This window comes from Rhinopithecus bieti, unplaced genomic scaffold (genome assembly GCF_001698545.2).
Source record: "Rhinopithecus bieti isolate Rb0 unplaced genomic scaffold, ASM169854v2 scaffold_10656, whole genome shotgun sequence".
NCBI classification, from domain to species: domain Eukaryota; kingdom Metazoa; phylum Chordata; class Mammalia; order Primates; family Cercopithecidae; genus Rhinopithecus; species Rhinopithecus bieti.
Genome location: NW_016806449.1, coordinates 298,178 through 318,912, shown reverse-complemented (window position 1 = coordinate 318,912; position 20,735 = coordinate 298,178). Strand labels below are relative to the sequence as shown.

General features: G+C 54.2%; 2 protein-coding genes across 6 annotated transcripts in view; both read left to right on the top strand.

Annotated features, from left to right (window-relative positions):
* DRC11L (dynein regulatory complex subunit 11 like) overlaps positions 1–3,046 on the top strand; it is a 16,822-nt gene extending 13,776 nt beyond the window's left edge. For 3 of the 5 annotated variants that reach the window (XM_017876650.1, XM_017876647.1, XM_017876651.1), the window contains 6 exons: positions 437–636; positions 1,098–1,184; positions 1,474–1,651; positions 2,051–2,289; positions 2,392–2,528; positions 2,832–2,968. In XM_017876650.1, coding sequence (XP_017732139.1) covers positions 437–636; positions 1,098–1,184; positions 1,474–1,651; positions 2,051–2,289; positions 2,392–2,528; positions 2,832–2,871 — 881 coding nt within the window. In that variant the 3' untranslated portion in view covers positions 2,872–2,968. Of the gene's footprint in view, positions 1–436; positions 637–1,097; positions 1,185–1,473; positions 1,652–2,050; positions 2,290–2,391; positions 2,529–2,831 lie in introns of all 5 variants that reach the window. The other 2 variants (XM_017876649.1, XM_017876648.1) reach the window with 2 other exon arrangements.
* Positions 3,047–6,629: 3,583 nt separating this feature from the next.
* Positions 6,630–17,932, top strand: ASB10 (ankyrin repeat and SOCS box containing 10). Its single transcript, XM_017876646.1, is given in 8 exon segments — positions 6,630–7,072; positions 7,227–7,494; positions 12,130–12,451; positions 12,454–12,561; positions 12,563–12,669; positions 16,942–17,065; positions 17,335–17,520; positions 17,666–17,932. Coding segments are annotated over 7 exon segments (1,431 nt in total). The 5' UTR covers positions 6,630–6,756; the 3' UTR covers positions 17,666–17,932.
* Positions 17,933–20,735: the final 2,803 nt, after the last annotated feature.

Here is a 20,735-nt window from a genome sequence, read left to right as displayed (position 1 = left end):
TTTTTTTTTTTTTTTTGAGATAAGAGTCTCCCTCTGTTGCCCAGGCTGGAGTGCAGTGGCACAATCTCAGCTCATGGCAACCTCTGCCTCCCATGTCCCATACCTTTCAGTTCCACCACTCATAATCCAGGAGTGGAAGCAGATGGAATGGAAAACAGAAAGGGCATTAGTCGGGGTAGCAGGCTCCCTCCCAGTCCCATGTACAGCTCCTCATACTGGAGACTCCTAAGCCATTCAAAATCTCCTGCTGCCACTCCCGGCTCCCAGGCCTAGGGGACTAGGCAACCTGGTGGTATTGGGGAAGGTAGTATGCCCAGTGATCTGCACCTCCTCTCCCAGCCCCAGGCCCTTGGCCTGACCTTACACAGAGTCATCTCCAGCCCTGACTCCTGCTGCTAACCTGACACCTGGCTCTGGCCCATTTCCTTGCTCTCAGGCTCCCCGGATATCCATGCCATGGCCCCGCTCATCCGCTCCATCCTCCTGGTGGGCCCCTGTGGCATGGGGAAGAAGATGCTGGTCAAGGCAGTGTGCACAGAAACTGGCGCCAACCTGTTCGACCTGTCACCGGGCAACTTGCTGGGCAAATATCCTGGCAGGAATGGGGCACAGATGATGGTGCATATAGTCTTTAAGGTCCGGAGCCCCCAGCTTTTGGCATTTATGGTTCTCAGACCTGTGGCAACAAAGGAGGGTGGGCTTTGAGATCATGTCACCCATCAGCCTACTGGGTATGATTTCAGGTGCTGAACTGGTGAGGTCTCCCTACCAACCCGGGCTTGGAGCTTGGGTTCCCCCTGCAGCCCCTGTGGTGGGGGAATGAAGGGAAAGGGGAGGACATAGAGCAACTTCTTTTCATGGTGGGATGAGGCTGAATATGCAGCCCCCCATGGGGGCAGTGACTCAGTTTACCCTGAGGTGTGAGGTATGTGCAGCAGCAGGCTGGGAGGTGGGACTGGCAGGTGTGGGGAGTGGAGACTGGGCTCCAAGGTCAGCCCCTGCTCAAGGCCAGCCTTCATCCTGGCTTCTGACCAGCAGGGACATGACCCTTCTCCAGAAACATCTAATGTCTGATTTCTACTCTCCAACCCATCCAGGTGGCCCGACTCCTACAGCCCTCTGTGATTTGGATTGGAAATGCTGAGAAGAATTTCTATAAGAAGATCCCCAAAGAAGACAGGGAGGTGAGGGAGTGTGGACGTGAAGGTCATGTGGGCAGGTGGCGTGAGCTGGGGCTGGGCTGGAAGGCCTGGGCTTGTTCAAGTCACTCCAAACCCCACCCACTGGGGCCTTGCACATGCCCCTCTACTCCTCACACCTAGTTTCCTTGTCTCAAAGCAGGATGGGCAACCTCCTCATCCTGCTAGGGCTGAGGTGAGGCTGAGGGTGGGGTGGGCTCTGAGAACTTGGGAGCCCTGTACACTGGGCCACCATGCCCCAGCCCCACCACTCCTCCCTCTTCCCCTGGAGCAGATGGACCCAAAGCGGATAAAGAAGGACCTCACCAAGGCCTTGAGGCTGCTGACTCCTGGAGACCGTGTGATGCTGATTGGGACAACCTCCCAGCCGCAGCTGGCTGAGATTCGGGGGCTGTGCCGGGTCTACGAGCGGATCCTCTTCATGCCCCGGCCTGACTACGCATCCCGCTATGGTGAGGCCTGGGGACACGGGGATGGCTGCCCCTACCAAAGCCTGCCCACCTCCTGCCCCATACCCCACTGCTGCTGCAAGCCCTCACCCCCACAGCCAGATCTTCTGGAAGGGCTGCTGGACAAGCAGCCCAGTAGCCTGGGTCCTGGCTTCGGCTCTGTGGACACAAGCAGGTGGTTTATGTCTTCCGAGGCTCTGCTTGCTCGGGTTGAGTTGGGAGGATGACCCTTGCCTAGTTTGAGATCCGGTACCTTCCCTGGGGAAGGGGAGCTGATGGACGTGGAGCTGCTCCCCGAAGCACAAAGCTCCTTCCAGATCCAGGTGGGGGCTGCTCAGGCCTTGTTGCCCCTCCCTGGTGCCCACTGCCCCTCCAAGCCCCATGTCCTCCACATGCCTGCAGTGCTCTGGAAGCGTATGATAGAGGCCCGGGGCGTCCAGCCAACCCAGCACTTGGACATCAGTGCCCTAGCCAAGGTCTCCGATGGCTACACGCCAGGTCACATTCTCCAAGCCATCCAATCCGTGCTGAGTGAGCGGCGGTTCCTGCAACTGTCCAAGCGGCCCCTGGTAGCCTGTGAGTTCTTGGGACAACTGGCGAAGCTGGATCCAGTATACAGGGAGGAGGAGGAGTCCCTGAAGGTGAGGTGGCAGGGCCAGGGGCTGTGGGTAAGCAGCGCCCTTGGGGAGTCAGCCCACTGAAGCACACCTCGGACCCCTCCCTCTGCTCCCACAAACTACCAGAAGACAATTGGTGGAAACGTGTGGAGCTCAGCTGGGAAGGGAGCAGGAAATCACCAGGAAATGCATTTGGGGCCATCCCACCTCATTTCCCTGAGGGTGGGAGCTTGCAAGGACCACCGAGGTATCAGGAGCCCTTTGTGAGTTCTGGTAACAGCTGCCACCCACCTTTCCCACCCCAGAGTCAGTGCACCCGCCAAGGATGGCCTTGGGAGCACAGGAGAGAGGGCTGCAGGTGTGGAGGGAAGAGGGCTTGCCCCCTAAGAATGGCTGACATCGTACCGGAAGGATTTGGTGGGGAGCAAGGGAAACCCCAGCCCTAAAAGGACCCCCGAACCCAGGGGAAGAGGAGAAGAGGCTGCTGAGGAAACAATCTGTAAAAAGGGGAGGGTGAGGTGAGGATGGGTCCGAGGGCCTTACCACTCCTGTGCCCACCAACCCAGGACTGGTACTTCAAGACCCCACTGGGCAAGAAGAGCGTGAAACACAGGATGGACCAGTTGGAGGCTGAGGAGGCCAAGCTGGCCAAGGAGAAGAAGAAAAGAAAGTGATGGCTAAGGCTTGTGGGCACCTGAGATTAGTGGCGTGGAACAGGGCAGTGGCCCAAGGGTAAAGGGATGGGGCAGAGGCATAAATGCCCAGATGACTTGGGGACAAACTCTTCTTGTCCATCCATGTCCGTGTCTTCCCACCCCTCCCTCTGTGTCCCCACCAGTGCCTGGCCCTGTATAGCCCCTACCTCTCTCCTGGGCCCTGGCCCTTGCCAGCTCACTGCCGCCTCCCTGCTCTGGCTCCCAGATCCCTGTCCTCAGCCCCCACTTCCAGGTCTTCATCTCCTTGTCATTGTCCTATCCTGGCTCCCTGACTCTCTTCCTCCTTGAGGCATTTAAGGGAGAAAAAATAGGAAGAGGAGAGAGGGAAAGAGGAGAGAGGGGAGAAGGAAGGTCTGCAGTCAGAAAAAGCGCAGTCTGGAAGTTAACTGTCCCTGGTTCTAAACCCACTTGGCACTAACTCCCTGTGTGACCTGGAGAGTGCTTTCCTGTCTCTGGGCCTCAGTTTCCTTACTTATAAAGCAAAGAGAGACTGGACCAGGAATTTCTAAGGTCCCTTTTACCCTAGGGTTTGACTATTCTAGCAAAAGTGGCTGGGAAGTCAGGGCAGGGAGGGTGCTTGGGCAGTGGTGGGGGCGGGATGGGAAGCAGGGCTCAGCAAGGCTGTGGGGAGGTGGTGGGGCTTTGTGACCAGGGCAAGGGCTGCTGGTAGACCCAATGCTGCAGTGGACATGGGAGTGCAGCATTGGATCAACCCAATTTCTCTGAATATTCTTCATCTCTTTCCTAAAGACCCCTCCCCTGGCACTCTGCCTGCCCCAGCTCTGCACTGCATCCTCTGACCACAGCCTAGGGCTCAATGGGATAGGGCCTCCTGCTTCTAGGGTGGGAGTCCATCTGTGGGTTTCCCCTTGCTGGGGAGGGAACAGCTCAGGGGAGGACAGGGTCAGAGAACTTAGGGAGCAGGGGCAACAATACCACCAAGGGCTGGGGAGCCCCGGAGTGTTCTCTCGGAAGAGGCAGACCCGTGGACCATGTACACAGTGTGTGGATGAAGGCCAAGGTGTGTCCACAGGTAGTAAGAGAAAACAGGAGAGCTGAAACTACAAAACCCCTAGAAGAAAACATAGGGGAAATCTCCATGATGTTGGTCTGGGCAGAGATTTCTTGGATATGAACCCGAAAGCACAGACAATGAAAGCAAAAATAGACAAATGGGATTGTACCAAACGAAAAGGTCCCTGCACAGCAAAGGAAATGACAGAGTGAAGAGACAATCCACAGACTGGGAAAAAATATGTGCAAATCAAACATTGGATAAGGGGCGAATATCCAAAATGCACAAGGAACTCAAACTACTAAATAACAACAACAAAAAAACCCTATTAAAAAATGAACAAAGGACTTGAACAGACATTTCTCAAAAGAAGACATACAAATGGCCAACAGATATCTGAAAATATGTTCAACAGCACGAATCATCAGAGAAATGTGAATCAAAAACACAATGAGATATTATCTCACACCTGTTAGACGGGCTATTATAGAAAACTGAAAGATAAGTGTTGGCAAGGATATGGAGAAAAGGGGACTCTGCACTGTTGGTGGTGTTGTAAATTAGTACCATTTTGAAAAATAGAATGAAGGTTCCTCAAAAAACTAAAAATAGAATTACCTTATGATTCAGCAATCCCACTACTGGGTATATACCGAAAGGAATTGAAATCAGCATGAAGAAAAGATGTCTGCACCCCCACATCCACTGCAGCACTACTCACAATCGCCAAAACATGGAAACAACTGTTGTCCATCAATGGATGAATGGATTTTCAAATGTGATGCATCTGGAGGACATTGTGCTAAGTGAAATAAGCCAGGTGCAGAAAGACAAATACCGCATGATCTTGCTTATTGTGGAATCTTAAAAAGTCAAACTCATAGAAGAGTAGAATGGTGATTCCCAGAGGCTGGGGGCTCAGGGGAGGTGGACAGGGAAAGGGGAGACATTGGTCAGTGGGTATGATGTTACAGGTAGATAGCATAAGTTCAGGTGTTCTATTGCATAGCCAGGTGACTGTAGTGAATAATGATGTATATTTCAAAATAGCTAAAAGAGGATTTTAAATGTTCTGACCACAAAGAAATGGTAAATATCATTTAATAGATGTGATAATTATCCTGATATGATTACACATTATATACATGTATCAAAATATTATAGCCCCATAAATATGTACAATTATTTATCAATTAAAAATGAAACTTTTAAAAAAGCAATTGATTAAAAAAAATTTTTAAGCCAGTGTGAGCCAAAGGGGCAAGACCACTGGGGCTGGAGCACCCTAAGCCCACGGTGGGCAGTGGTGGGTCAGAGCTGAGCCCCAGGGCTTGGTTTCTCATCTTCTTTCTCTCTTTTTTTCCTTTTGATCCACACGGCCCCCAAACAAAAGTCAGTGCCTGAGTAGACAGAGACATTTCTCCTTTCTCACTCTCTAGCGAACACCCCAGGTAACCATGGCAGGGGAGAGATGCCACCCAAAGTCATCCAGGGAGATGGGGGGTTGGCATCAAGGGCAGGCATGGGGAGTTTCTGTGGCTGCCTGTGGGTTACGCTGTGTTCCCAATGCACATGTCTATCTTTAGGAGTCCCCTGAGGGGCGCCTCACACAGCGAGGGCAATCTCTGTCACTACTGTGAACTTGTCCCTTGGTTTGGGAGTGGGAAGGTGCAGGGCTAACAGATGACATTTGGAAGGGCAGGAAATATCTGGCACCCACAGGCCTTCCCAGTGGGATCAGAGCCCAGGCAGCTGGAGGCCGATTTGGTGAAACAGAGGAAAAACAAGAAAGAGCTTGAGGTCCTGGGTTCCCGTCCTGGCTCTGCGGCAAGCTCTCTGTGATCTTGGGAAATCCGCTTCCCTCTAATGCCGAGATGACAGACTGGGCAGCATGGTCTGGGTGGTCCTTTCCATCCTGAGGTCATACAGCCCTGGAGTGAAGCTCAAGAGTTGGAGGGCTCAGGCCTCGCTTGTTCTCCTGCCCCTCCCTCATTCCCCCACCCTGCCTGACAGCTGGGCCAATCGGGGCTATTTATGGCTTGGCCTGATGTTGTGCTCCCCTGCGCCTCCCATGCTGGGCCCCACCCAGCTCAGGCCCAGCACCCACCTGCCTAGTCCACCAGCAACATCGCTGGGAGTCCTGCTGCTTTGGCTCTCCTAGAATAAGCCATGCCCTGGGGAAAGAACTCCTATCCCCACTGGGGACACCATCTGGGGTGCCTTCCCTCTGCCCCTGCCTGCCGGGTCTGGGGGCCCCACTCCCGCCCAGCCTGGGAGATCCCTCGGCCATCACCACTGCTGTGTCAAGACATGGCCCTGCAGAATGCCCTCTACACCGGGGACCTGGCAAGGTTGCAGGAGCTGTTCCCCCCGCACAGCACAGCTGACCTGCTGCTGGAGAGCCGGGCCGCAGAGCCTCGCTGGAGCAGCCACCAGAGGGGTGAGGGGCATCTGGGGGGTGCTGAGAACCTGGGGGGCTGGGCTGACTGCCTCGGCCATAGAGGACCTAAGGGCTTGAGAGACAGGAGAAGCCCCCAGCTGTTTCTCCCCAACCTCAAAGCTTGCCCAATAGCCTAAACCTTGGCCCAGGAATACAGTCATGTGGAGCCCAGAATAGCTCCTGCTGGATGCGTGGCCAGGTCAGGCTCAGAGCGTGGGACACAGGGGCCTTCTGCCTCCGCCTGTATTTCCCTCCTGCTCTCTCTCTCTCTGCCTTTGGCATATACCTCTCCTCCTCCCCACTCCCCTTTCCCCGCCCACATGCTCATGAGTTGGACTCCAGAAGAGAGCAAGGGGCAGGGAGAGCCCCTAGATGACAGACACCCCCTCTGTGCCAGGCTGGTGGAGAAGCCCAGTAGAGGGTCTGAGGAACACCCCAAGTCTGGCCTGGGACCCATCGTCACCCGCACGGCCTCAGGACCTGCCCTTGCCTTCTGGCAGGCAGTGCTGGCTGGGGACGAGGGCTGCGTCTCCCGCATCCTCGCGGATTCCAGTACTGGCCTGGCTCCTGATTCTGTCTTTGATACCAGCGACCCAGAGCGATGGAGGGATTTCCGCTTCAACATCCGTGCTCTGAGTACGGGCTGGGGCCCTGGGGTGTCTCAGCGGGAGAGAGGGGAGGATTCAGATGGAGCTCTGGGCTCCCTCTTCCTGCCTCTGCCTACCTCACCCCATTGGCTGGAAGGTCTTTGCCTTCCCTGGGATCTGAGACCCACATCTCCCCTCCCTAGGACTGTGGTCTCTGACATACAAAGAGGAGCTGACCACCCCACTGCATGTGGCGGCCAGCCGTGGCCACACCGAAGTCCTGCGGCTGCTGCTGAGGCGGCGAGCAAGGCCAGACAGTGCCCCTGGGGGCCGCACCGCCCTGCACGAGGCCTGTGCTGCAGGCCACACTGCCTGTGTTCATGTGCTGCTGGTGGCAGGAGCCGACCCCAACATCGCTGACCAGGATGGGAAACGCCCCCTGCATCTCTGCCGGGGACCTGGCACCCTTGAGTGAGTGACCCCTCACCCCAACCCCCAGTTCCACTCTGAAGGGAAGCAAAGAGGCCTTCTCAGGGAGGATAGGGGAATATGTCAGGGACATGGGGCAGAGCAGTCCAGGCTTGGGGCATGGGTCAGGGTGCAATTACTTCCCAAGCCATCCACCCATTGACCCCATGAACTTTGGAGTGGCCTGGACTTTCAACAGTTTTCTGGTCTCCCAGGGACGGATGGAGACTGTGGCAGGGGTGCAGTTGCATGGGCTGCATTGGGAAATTGCCTGGCTCCACTATGGGGAGGTGGTGTTGCTTAAAGTTTTTAAAGACACTCTGAGCTTATCCTTTGTTCCAGGCACTGTGCTAAGTACAACAGCAACTAAGTCCCTGAGGCCCTGCCCTCAGGGAGCTTACTGTCCGATGATCCAGACAGGGAGTAGAGGATGGTGGCCCCAGTGAGGACCTGCCTGGGTCCCTCTGGGCAGGGTCTGGTTCTCCATAACAGGTCTAGAATCTCCATATTGGTAGGGCACCCTCAGATCATGGGCTCAACGGACTCTCACTAACTAAACTCCCAAGAAACTGATGAATATACCCAAATGTGCCAATGTATCATTTATTGTAGGGAATAGTCCTTTGCAGTGACATAAATAACTGCACCCCATGTGTAAGCAACACTAGAGGATGGGATCCCAATTACAATTTTGTGAACTAACTCTCCATCCTATAGAGGCCCTCTCTCTGCCAACTGCACACCTGCGGGTCTTGTCTCTTGCATGGGAAAGGTGCCAAATTATTGACCCTGAGGTTCTCCTTTCATGGACCCTCTCCTTGTTAGTCTCATCAGCCTCTAGACGATTCCACAGACTTCCTCATACTATGGTTGAAGATGTGTTCTTTACTAGCGTGGCCCAGTGGAAACCTAATGTGAGCCACATATGCAATTTAGAATGTTCTAGCAACCCCATCAAAAGATGACAAATGGCCAGGCATGGTGGCTCACCCCTGTAATTCCAGCACTTTGGGAGGCTGAGGCAGGTGGCTCACTTGAGGCCAGGAGTCTGAGACCAGCCTGGCCAACATGCCCAAACACTGTCTCTACTAAAAATACAAAAATTAGCTGGGCGTGGTGGCAGGCGCCTGTAATTCCAGCTACTTGGGAGGCTGAGGCAGGAGAATTGCTTAAACCTGGGAGGTGGAGGTTGCAGTAAGCGGAGATTAGATTGCGCCACTGCACTCTAGCCTGGGAGAAAAAGTGGGACTTTGTCTCACACACACAAAAAAGACAAATATGTAAAACTAATTTTTAATGGTGGTAAAATACACATGAAATTTACCTTTGTAATCATTTTTTATTTATTTATTTTTTTCTGGAGACGGAGTCTTGCTCTGTCGCCCAGGCTGGAGTGCAGTGGCGCAATCTCGGCTCACTGCAAGCTCCGCCTCCCACGTTCACGCCATTCTCCTGCCTCAGCCTCCCAAGCAGCTGGGACTACATGCACCCACCACCATGCCCAGCTAATGTTTTATATTTTTAGTAGAGACGGGGTTTCACCATGTTAGCCAGGATGGTCTCAATCTCCTGACCTCGTGATCTGCCCGCCTTGGCCTCCCAAAGTGCTGGGATTACAGGCATGAGCCACCGTGCCCAGCCCTTTGTAACCATTTTTAAGTGTACAGTTTGATGGCATTAAGCCACATTTGTGTTGTGGTTCAATCATCACCACCATCCATCTCCAAACCTTCTCATCTTCCAAACTGAAATTCTATCCCCATCAAACACTAACCACCCATCCCATCCTCTCTCCCAAACCCTGGCAATCACTACTCTGCTTTCTGCCTCTGAATGTGAACACTCTGGGGACCTCACGTAAGTGGAATCATGCAGTATTTGTCCTTTTGTAACTAGCTTATTCCACTTACCATGATGTCCTCAGACTTCACCCATGTTGTCCCATGTTTCAGAATTTCCTTTCTGTCTAAGGCTAAATAACACTCTGTTATATGTGGGGAGCACATTTTGTTTATTCATTAACCCACTGAGGGACACCTGGGTTGCTTCCACGTTTTGGCTATTGCGAATAATGTTGCTATGGACATGTAGGTACAAATATCTGTGAAGCAGGCTAAATTAATTATATTTTATTTAACACAACAAATCCAAAATGTTATCATGTTGACATGTAATCAATATAAAATTGAGGCCAGGCGCAGTGGCCCATGCCTGTAATCCCAGCACTTTGAGAGGCTGAGCCGGATGGATCACCTGAGGTCAGAGTTCGAGACCAGCCTGGCCAACATGGTGAAACTGTCTCTACTAAAAATACAAAAATTAGCTGGACGTGGTGGCGGGCACCTGTAATCCCAGCTACTCAGGAGGCTGAGGCAGGAGAATCGCTTGAACCCAGGAAGTGGAGGTTTTAGTGAGCCAAGATCGTGCCACTACACTCCAGCCTGGGCAAAAGAGGGAAACTCCATCTCAAACAAACAAACAAACAAACAAAAATCAGCCAGGCATGGTGGTGCACACCTGTAATCTCAGCTACTCAGGAGGCTGAGGTAGGAGGATCACTTGAGCCTGTGAGGCGGAGGTTGCAGTGAGTGGAGATCATGCCACTGTACTCCAGCCTGGGCAACAGAGAGAGACCTCATCTCAAAAGATAAAAGAGAGAGAGAGAGAGATAGGGTCTTTCTCTCAGTCACCCAGTCTGGATTTGCAGTGGTGTGTTCATAGCTCACTGCAGCCTCAAACTACCGGGCTCAAACAATCCTCTCGCCTCAGCCTACAGAGTAGATGGGACTACTACAGGCCCACGCCACCATTCCCAGCTAATTTTTTGTGGAGATGGGCCTCACTTTGTTGCCCAGGATAGTCTTGAACTCCTGGGCTAAAGTGATTCTCCACTGCCCCTAGCCGGCTCTGTTTCTGAAGAAGAAGAAGGAGAAGGAGAAGAAGGAGAAGGAGAAGGAGAAGAAGAAGAAAAGGTGTGCATATAACACAGCACGTCTCAGTTAGGATTAGCCACATTTCAAGAACTTGATAGCCACAGGTGGCTAGTGGATACTACTACTGGATAGTGAATGATCCCACATTTTTAGTTCTGACCATGTTCCCACCAGCCTCCCTGAGATCACACCCAGGGATAATCCTTCCTTCCTTTGTGAGGAAACAAATGTATTTTAAAATTATTATGGAGATGTTTAAACGTATAGAAAGGCAGACAGGATAATGAAGTGAGCCCCCACAATCCATCACCCTCTATACCTCCCACTCCCCCCGCCATTTTGAGCTCTTACGATGGCAGGTGTTAGGGGGTTGTCTCACGTGCTGCTCACAATCATCTCGGAAGATGGAGCTTTTATAATTATCTGAATTCTACACAGGAGGGAACTGGAGCTCAGAGAGGCCAAGTCCCGTTAGCCCTGAAGTGAGGCACACACGTTGCTGTGACTCCCTGTGCTTCTTGCCATCTTGGAGTAAATCCAATTGGCCAATTTCAGTCTTTTTTATTTTTTATTTTTCCATTTTGAGAAGGAGGTTCACTCTGTCACCCAGGCTGGAGTATAGTGGCATGATCTCAGCTCACTGCAGTCTCTGCCTCCTGGGTTCAAGCAATTCTCCTGTCTCAGCCTCCCAAGTAGCTGGGATGACAGACATCCACCACCACACCTGGCTAATTTTTGTATCTTTAGTAGAGACAGAGTTTCACCACGTTGGCCAGGCTGGTCTGAAACTCCTGACCTCAGATGATCCACCCACCTTGGCCTCCCAAAGTGCTGGGATTATAGACATGAGCCACCATGCCCAGCCAATCAGTCTTGTTCTTTGTCCCACTGCCCTATTTCCATGTGCGCCCACTGCCAGGCTCCACACTCCTTTCCTCCTCTAGTCCCAGCATGCAGAGCCCCCAAACGGTCCTGCTGCCCCTGGACCCAAACAGCAGCCCTCCCCCTACTAGCCGTATCAACTTGCATGAGATCCTCAGACCTCAGTTTCCTCCTTTGTGGCATAAGTGTCTTAAGAGAGCCTACCAAGGGAATGTAGTGAGGATGAAATTAGCTACTACATGTAAAACCTTTAGCAGGCGCCTGTTCTAACCGCTCATGTGATAACTGCCGGTGACGTTTATTCTCACGGATGATTTAGTGGATTATCCCAACAAAAAGTATTTGGATGTTAAAGAAGGACACTGTTGGCTGGGCACAGTGGCTCATGCCTATAATCCAGAACTTTGGGAGGCCAAGGCAGGTGGATCACTTGAGGTCAGGAGTTCGAGACCAGCCTGGCAAACATGGTGAAACCCCATCTCTACTAAAAACACAAAAAACTAGCCGAGCATGGTGGGGGCCGCCTGTAATCCCAGCTACTCTGGAGGCTGAGGCAGGAGAATGGCATGAACCTGGGAGGCAGCGGTTGCAGTGAGCTGAGATCGTGCCACTGCCCTTCTGCCTGGGCAATAGAACAAGACTCAGTCTCAAAAAAGAAAAAAAAAGGAAGGGGACTGTTGATATTGCAGAATGGTGCTGGGATGACCAGTGATGGGCAGGATGGAGGGTGGGTGGGGGGAGACAGAACAAAGAGCCACCCAAGTGTGTTCTTGCTGGGGGTCTGCGCCTGCTTTCCTCCCCACCACCATCTCCCCCCTAATAGGTGTGCGGAGCTGCTCCTGAGGTTTGGAGCAAGAGTGGATGGTCGGTCCGAGGAGGAAGAGGAGACCCCTTTGCATGTGGCTGCCCGGCTTGGCCATGTGGAGCTGGCAGATCTGCTTCTAAGACGGGGGGCATGTCCTGATGCCCGCGATGCCGAAGGCTGGACCCCACTGCTGGCTGCCTGTGACATCCACTGCCAGTCCACCGCCGATGCCGAGGCCACCACGGCCTGCTGCCTGCAGCTGTGCAGCTTGCTGCTTTCAGCTGGAGCAGACGCCGATTGGCTGCCGACCGGGACAAGTCATCGACCCCTGCACCTGGCCCCTGTCGGCCGTGGGCCATGCAGCTTGTCGTGGAGCTGCTCCTGTCCTGTGCGTCAGTGCAATAGCCATGGGACTATCGCCGCGCCGAGTACACCCACGGCCCCTGGCACTTGCGCTCTGCAGGGGCCCAGCTGCAGCCCTGGGGCCCATGAGCCCCCGAGGCACTTGGTTCGGGGCTCTGCTCAAACCACGGTGCCCGTCCGTGTCTGGGCAGGGGCCCTTCCCCAAAGGTCCCCAAGGTATGGGGGCTGCAGGCAGCAGGAGGGCCACCATGGTGAGGGGACAGGGAGACCTAGGCCTGTGCTCCGGTTTGCTTTGGAATGTGGCCTGTGCACATAGATTGGTTCCTTCTGTCTGTCTTTCATTCAGCATGTAAGCAAAGCCCAAATAGGGATCAAGGTGAAGACACAGATCAGCAGGAAATGTGTGTGTGTGCATGTGTTCACATGGTGTGCGTGTGTATACATGTGTTCATGCACATATGTGCACATATATACTGTGCATGTGTGATAAAGGTGGACTGGGGGCAGTGGGGCCAGATGATAAAGGATCCAAAAAGACAGAAGGAGTCAGGGTTGACGTGGGTGGTGGGCATTGTTTAAGGGTCTTCATCAGCACAACGAACTGCTGAAAATAGCATTTGAGGAAGCTCCCACAAGCAGTGGGGTCAGTTCAGTGACAGATGCAGGAGAGGCTCCCCAAGGGAAGGGGGCAAGCCTGTTTCAGGAGCCTCAAGTTCCCCTGAAAGTCTGCAGATGGACATGGTCCCACTTTCTGAGAATCTAGTAGGACCCACAGCCCCCAGAACAGCTGCCACTGTCCTGGCACCTGTGAACATGCCTTTCACTGTCAATTTCAATTTATATCCTACTTTATCTTAATTTCCCCTAAGTAGGTTCAACTTGAAGACCTGTGCTACTGATGCCCTGAGAGGGGGCCTTGCCCCATGCTGTGTCGTATCTGGAGGAGTGTAGATAATCTCATGAAGAGCCCTGGGTCTGGGAATGGGGACATCCGTTCTCAGAGGAGATGGGTCAGAACTGAAACCACCCTCTAAGTAGGCAGGTCCCCTCTGGCCCAGCCCAGAGTCTTGTCCCACCCAGCCTTGCCTGTCCGGGGACCACCTGCTATCCCAGCCTCTCCCCTTTGCTCACAAACCTAGAAGCATCTGTCTGGATTCCTAAGCAAGACCAAATAATTAAACAGCCCAAGAGTTCGGCAGATTGGTCTCCCCTTTGGGAAAATACAAGAAAATCAACAATTAACACTAATTAATCTCCTATTAACACTAGATAATTAGGAGACAAGTAATTCCCTGTAATCTGACGGCAGCTCTGACAGCTAATGATTTCCCCAGCAGGCAGGGGAGGGAGGAGAGCCCGGCACAGCGAAAGGGTTTCGTGGGACCCCACAGCCCTGCTCCACCCCTCAGCCTGTCTCTGGGACCAAAGAGGCTGGCAGAGCAAAGTACCCCATTTGTCCCTTTCCATGATCTGCAGCCCTGCCAGCTGAGGGGTTTCTGTCCTCCCTGCACAGAAGCCTCCACCACCCATCTATGATGAAACGCCAGCCCCAGCCGGTTCTCTAGGAGCCACCACTTTGGACTTGGTGCTCAGGGGACCTGGATCCAGGATGTGACTTTGATGCTTGTTCATGTGGCTGTAGGCAAGTCACTGCATGTGATACAGCCTCTCCCTAACAGGATGGAAAACTGTAGGAGAGCACTGGGGAAGAGTCGGAGCAAGCACAGCCTTGACTACACAGCAGGCACTGTTCTAAGCTGTATTTCCTGTTACAGGAGTTTCTCAGTCCTCCCAGCAACCTCTGAGGTCAGTGGTGACTAGGAGTGTAGGCTCTGGAGCCAGACACACTACCTGTGTGGCCTTCGGCAAGTTGCTGAATCTCCCTAGGCCTCAGTTTTGTCATCTGTAACATAGGGATATGACACTATGCCTTCTTCATAGGGTTAGTGTGAGAAGGGTTAATACACATCAAGCCTAGTGCTTAACACTTGTTAGCTAGTGTTGTTCTCGTTATGTAATGTATGAGAAAGCACTTGGTAAGCTGCTTGGCATCATCCCAGTGAGGGTATCGTTGGACACGGGAGTGCAAAGCAGGTTGGTGTAGCCGCACAGGCTTCCTGGAGGAGGCGGGACTGGGATGGGCAGTTTTGAAGGGAAGAAGGAGGAAGAGACAGGTATTTCAGGCACAGAGAACTGATTGAGCCCAGTGCAAAGGTGGGGATCAACATGGGCCAGGAAGGACAGAGATGGGCCTGAGGGGCAAGTGGAGAGGAGAGTTGGAGAGAACCAGCCTGCCCTTCCCTAGCTCGGAGGAGTGAGGAAAAGAGGCCTCCTGGGACAGACTGGTGAGCACCGCTCAGATGCAGGGCTAGAAGCAGAGGGCCCAGGTGTGTAACATGCTTTCTCCAGGGACCCCTGAAAGACCAGGTCTTCTGCTCCCACTGCTCATCGCTACTGCCATTTGACAGACAGAAGGGTCTCCTCTCCTTGCAGACAGAGGCTGTTAAACCCCCACTGTTAGATGCAATTGTGTGTTTGGCCACGTGTAGGTTGTGTGTGAGATACTGCCTGAAAGACAGTACTTATCTGTTTGCAGATCTTAAAAGGCTCTGTGGCCATCACCTGTAGAGATGCAGTGAGAGTGGAGTGCAGTGGAGGAGGCACGAATCTGCTTTAGGTACCAAGTTCAGGCACAAGCGGGAGTCATGGTGCCCGTGTCTGTCAGGCCACTTTTCTGACCACATGGACAGTCTGTCCACAGGCTGCTCCACTGCATGGCTTGCCCACTTGCTGCACTGGACCACCACCTCAGAGACCTTTCTTGACCACTCCATCTAGGACAGTGCCCTCCCAACCATGCTCAGTCCCCTGACCCTACGTTTTTTTTTCTTTTTTTTCTTTTTTTTTTTTTTTTTGAGACAGGGTCTCACTCTGTCGCCCACATGTGCAGTGGCACGATTCTGGCTCACTGCAACCTCTGCCTCCCAGGCTCAAGAGATTCTCCTGCCTTAGCCTCCTGAATAGCTGGGATTACAGGTGCACGCCACTACTGCCTGGCTAATTTTTGTATTTTTGGTAGAGACGGGGTTTCACCATGTTGGCCAGGCTGGTCTCAAACTGCTGACCTCAAGTGATCCATCCACTGTGGCCTCCCAAAGTGCTGGGATTACAGGCATGAGCCACCACACCCAGCCCCTTCTTATTTTTCATTGCAGCAGCAGATCTATGAGTGATGACTTCTGTGTTTATTATGCTTTCCTTCTGAAATAGAAGCTCTTGGATGATGAGGACTTTATTTTCCCCACTGCTGAATTTTAAGTGCTTGGCACATAGTAGGCCCTCAATAAATATTTGCCGAATGAACCAATGAAAGCATAAATCTGGCTCCAACTAGATTGCACTCCTGCTCCTATCAAATCCTCTCCTGCTCTTGCAGGCAGTCCATCGGCCTCTGGTTGCCTTGTCCCTTCTCCCTGAATACCCTCCTGGCTCTGGGGTTCCCTTGCCTCCAGAGCCCAGTCCTCCCTCTGTGAGTCCCCCACCCAGCCCCACCCCCCTCCCTGGCCCGCTCTTGTAGCTGTCTCTACCCACACTTGGCATTGTATGGATTCTGTGATCTTTTTATCTGCTCAGGAGCTCCACCCACAGGTCAGGGACTCCTTCCAGCCAGCAGAAAACCCAGCCCAGAACCTTGTAGAGGTAGAGAGGAGAGCAGGATGATGGTGTGGTTAAGGGCAAGGGGGCCACGCTTCCAGGCCTGGACTGTGGGAACCACAACTTGGGCAAGTTAATTAACTTCTCTGTCCCTCAGTTTCCCTTGGCTGTAGTGAAGGAAATAATAACATAGGGATATTAACAGTCCATCCCTTGCAGGGACAACAGTGAAGAGTTCATACATGTAAAGTGCTAGAAAGATCATCTGGCCTGAGTTATGCACAACAGAAAGGTTAGCTGCTGTATTGGCTTCCTGGATCAAACGAAGTACCACAAACTGGATAGCTTAGAGCAACAGAAATGGAGTTCCCTTACAGCGGTGGAGGCTGGAAGTTTGAAATGCAGGTGTAGGCAGGGCTGGCTCCTTCTGAAGCCTCTGAGGGAGCATCTGTTCCATGGCGCTCTTGTAGCTTCCAGTGGTTCCCACAATCCTTGGTGTCCTTTGACTTGTACACGTGTCACTCCACTGTCTGCCTTTGTCGTCACATGGCCTTCTCGTCTGTGTCCATGTCTGTGCCTCTGTTTTCTCTTCTTATAAGAACACCAGTCATATTGAATAGGGCCCACTGTAATGACCTCATTTTAACCTGATTACATTTGCAAAGACCCTATTTCCAATTAAGGTCCCATTCATAGGTACAGGGGGTTAGGTCTTCAATATAGCTTTTGGGGAACAAAGTTCAACCCACAACAACTATTCTGGAGCTGTCTGGTCACTCTGTGTGGACTGACTGGGGACCCAACACGTCTTTGCCTCCCGCAGGTGCTGGAGCGCTGGAGCACGTGCCCTCAGACCATTGAGGTCCTGATGAACACCTACAGTGTTGTGCAGCTTCCCGAGGAGGCTGTGGGCCTGGTGCCTCCTGAAACTCTGCAGGTCAGATTCCAAGGCCCTGAACATAGAGCCTCTCATCCTGGCCCCAAGACTCCCAACCCGCTAAACCACAGCCCCCATAGAAAGCATCTAAAGACGCACTCATGTCCCAGAAGAGAGAACTTGCAGAGTGAACACTCAAACATTCACTGTTTCTAAGAGGTTCCTTCCGGTAGATGCCCCACCCCTCCCTCACCAGCCTACCCTGTGAGGAGGAGCCGGCACCACCTGTCTGAAGCTGCCCCTCACTGAGCCCCTTGTTCTGCCCCCAGAAACATCAGCGTTTCTACTCCTCCCTCTTCGCCTTGGTGAGGCAGCCCAGGTCGCTGCAGCATCTGAGCCGCTGTGCGCTCCGCTCCCACCTGGAGGGCAGCCTGCCCCACGCGCTGCCCCGCCTCCCCCTGCCACCGCGCCTGCTCCGCTACCTGCAGCTGGATTTTGAGGGCGTGCTCTACTAGGTGAGCCCTGGGATCTGTGAGCAGTAACAGCTGCTTGGGGTCCAGGGATGGGTGGAAGGCAAGAGAAGCATTGGGGAAGGCCTTGGCCAGAACCGGCCTGTCCCCGAACCACCAGAAGCCTCTGAATCCAAACCTCTCCTTCCAGATGACCACGGCCTTTTGAGAGGGCCTGAAAGCAGATGCCCCAGCCTACAGAGGGCGCACCTCTGCACTAACTCAGGCCAGGTAGCCTAACAGCAGGAGGCCCAGCTACGCAGGCAGGTGTGGATGCTGCAATTCCCAGTGCAGAGAAGTGGACTGACAGCGGCCGCCAGATGATGTCTGATGAAGACACACTCCTGTCGGGGCTCTCCTGGGGCCCCCTTCTAGCCTGTGCAAACCCTGTATGTGCATTAAAAGTCTTCAGGTCTGTTTTGGTACTGTCTCCAACAGACCTTCCTCTGAACCTGCTCCCTTGCCGGGCAGTCGGGATGGGCGGACTGATAGGGGCTCCCTGCCTGCCCCACGGTGCCAGCTGCATCACCTTCCCCTTTGGCATCAGCCAGCTGCTAAGAGGTCCCAGGCTTGCCAGCTCCATGAAATGACAGAATGACCACCAGGTGACAACGCGTTAGAAAAGGCCTAAAGGAGGTGCAGGGTGCACATGGAGGCAGTGCAGAGAGTTGGGCAGGAAGGAACAGGAACTCTTGGGGTAGGAAGGTGAGGCAGGAGAGCCACCCGGAAGGAGGGGCATGTGGGGTGGCCCATCGCGGAGGGTAGCCATGGCTCAGGTGAGAGCCAAAGGCCCAGGTTTAGTAAAACAGAACCAGTTCTGCCTATTGCCTGACACGGTAGGTCAGGGAGAACCAGAAGCACGCCTGGTTCCTGCCTCTTTTATGTGCTCTTTCCTTAAATTTAGTTCTGGCCGCAAGAGCGCTGAGTTGAAAGTTCCATGACCCAGGTTCTGGTCTTAACTCTGCCATTAACTTGTGGAACCTAAGTCTCTTACCTCTCCGGGCTCACGTTTCTGCGTCTGTAAAAAGAGAGGGAGGAGAGTCCCTGAGAGTCACTGTAGTATCAGGATTTTCAGAACCTGCCAGAGGCCCCCGCAGCCTGCAACCACAGGCGGAGGGCAGGTGGTCGGGACAGGGCAGCCAGTCAAGTGCACCGTGATCCCTGACGTCAAGGGTCGCTGGACAGAGTTCCCTCAGGCGGCAAAGTGCGCACGCGCTAGAGCTCGCGGCTTCCCCGCCAACTGGCACGAGCTAGGCGACGAAGGGCGGGGCCGGGAGGGCACGAAGAGACAGGGGGTGGGCCTGGAGGGCGCGAGACGGCCGGGGGCGGGGCCTGGAGGGCGCGAGGCTTTAGGCCACGCTGACCAGGGCCGGGAGTCCTGTTAGGCGTTGAGAGGCGGCTGAGGAGAAGCGCAGAGGAAGTCAGAGGGCCCGGATTCTCACCCTGGCCTCACGGACCTTGGGCTGAGCGGTCTGTCTGGCTTCAGGTGCTGGCGCGCGGCTCGGGGACGCGGGTGCGGTGGGCAAGCGGTGGAGGCTCCGCGCTGTGGAAACCCCAGGCGGATCCCGACCGCACAGACCCCACCTCGCGGGCAGGAAGCAGCTGCCCCGAGGCGTGCGCGGGAACCTGGTGCGCGAGGCCCACTGCTGTTGAGGGCCTGCGGGGCGCCCTGTGGAGACCGCGGCTCGGGTCTGGGTCCCGGGGGACGTCCTAGTGCTCTCTGGTTTGTTCTGTAGCCGTTCCAGGGCCTGAGTCCGCGTGCACAGGGTGGCCGGAGCGCGGCGCACAGGAGGAAGCGGCAGGTGCTGCCGAGCCCGGGACTGGGGGTTGGCAGTGCGAACTATTTCAGATCGGGTGACAGGGAGGGAAACTTGCTCTCTGAGGAGGTGACATTTAGAGACCTGAGTAGAGCAGATCAGCAGGAGTGGCAGGACGGACCGCCCTGGCTGCGGGCGTGGGTCGGGGGGCACCTGCGGCGGTCCAGGCCAGAGGCAGTCGCAGCGGGCGAGATTCGGAATCCTTGGGGAGAACTGGGGGGCCGCTGCTGGGGGGATGTGGAGGGGCTGCAGAAAAGCGCTGCCTGGGAGGACTCGCAGGTTTTTGGCTTGGACTCCTGGTCGGAAGGTGGTGCCAGATGCTAAGGTGGGGAAGACGAGAAAGGAACGGGAAGCAGAAGGCCGTTGTTGGGGAGACGGCACTGGAGCCGCCTAGGAACCATCTCTGAGGCTGTGGCCTGGGCACGGGGATCTGGGCCCACGTCGAGCGCAGGTCATGCAAGTGCGGGCTCGCTGGCGCGGGAAAGAGTTTGGAGCTCTGCTCCCAGGGAATCCCGACTCCCGGGGATGACTTGCCCCAGAGAGTCCTGCTGGTGGATTTTGATGGAAATTCTATTCGATCGCATCCACTTGGTTCGCTGTGTGCTTCCGGATCCCCAGGTTTTAGGTGCTTCATGCCATGCTGGGAACGAGACACGCTCCTGCCCTCAGTGAATCTTCAGTCTAGTGTGAGAAACAAGCGTGTGAACAACCAGTTAGAATACAAAGGGCAATAGGATGAATGTAAGATAAATGTGGGAGCAGGAGCTGGAGGCGTGAAGAGGAGGGCAAGGAATGGGGTTGAGATCTGGGAGGGCGTCCCAGAAGAAGCACCCTCCTCTAAAGTGATAGGAAGACGGGGGAGGATTTCTGGCCACATCTGGAGAGCCTGCGATCATGGGACGCCTTTTTAAGGACGGGGAAGGGAAGAAAGGCGATGTGGAGTGGTGGCTGTGAAGGGGCTGTGCACAACTTCACATACTGTCCCTTAGCGGGGCAATGTCAGGAGGGTCCTCACTGGGGTTAGACATTCAGATTCTTGCGAGCCAGGGCGCTTCCTCCCCAGCCTCCTGGCTGTTGGTCCCGCGGGCCCAGAACCTCTCCCTGGTAATTGCTTTTCGTAATGTGTTTGCTCCAAACCAATTTCACGCCTCCGTGAGGACTCCGCCCTGCACTAGAGGCGCGGACCTCCCCACCACCAACCTACCCACGAGTGAACGCGCGAGCTCACGCATACGGTACACATTTAACACAACAGACATACAGGGTTCGGGTACCAGGGGACGCTAAACATACTTAACCCTACACTCACGCACACTAGACGTTAAGACACTCACGTACGACCCCCCTCCCCAAACAGTGCGTTCACAGTTAAGCACCTAGAGGCGTCCCGCGCGCTGGCCCTTG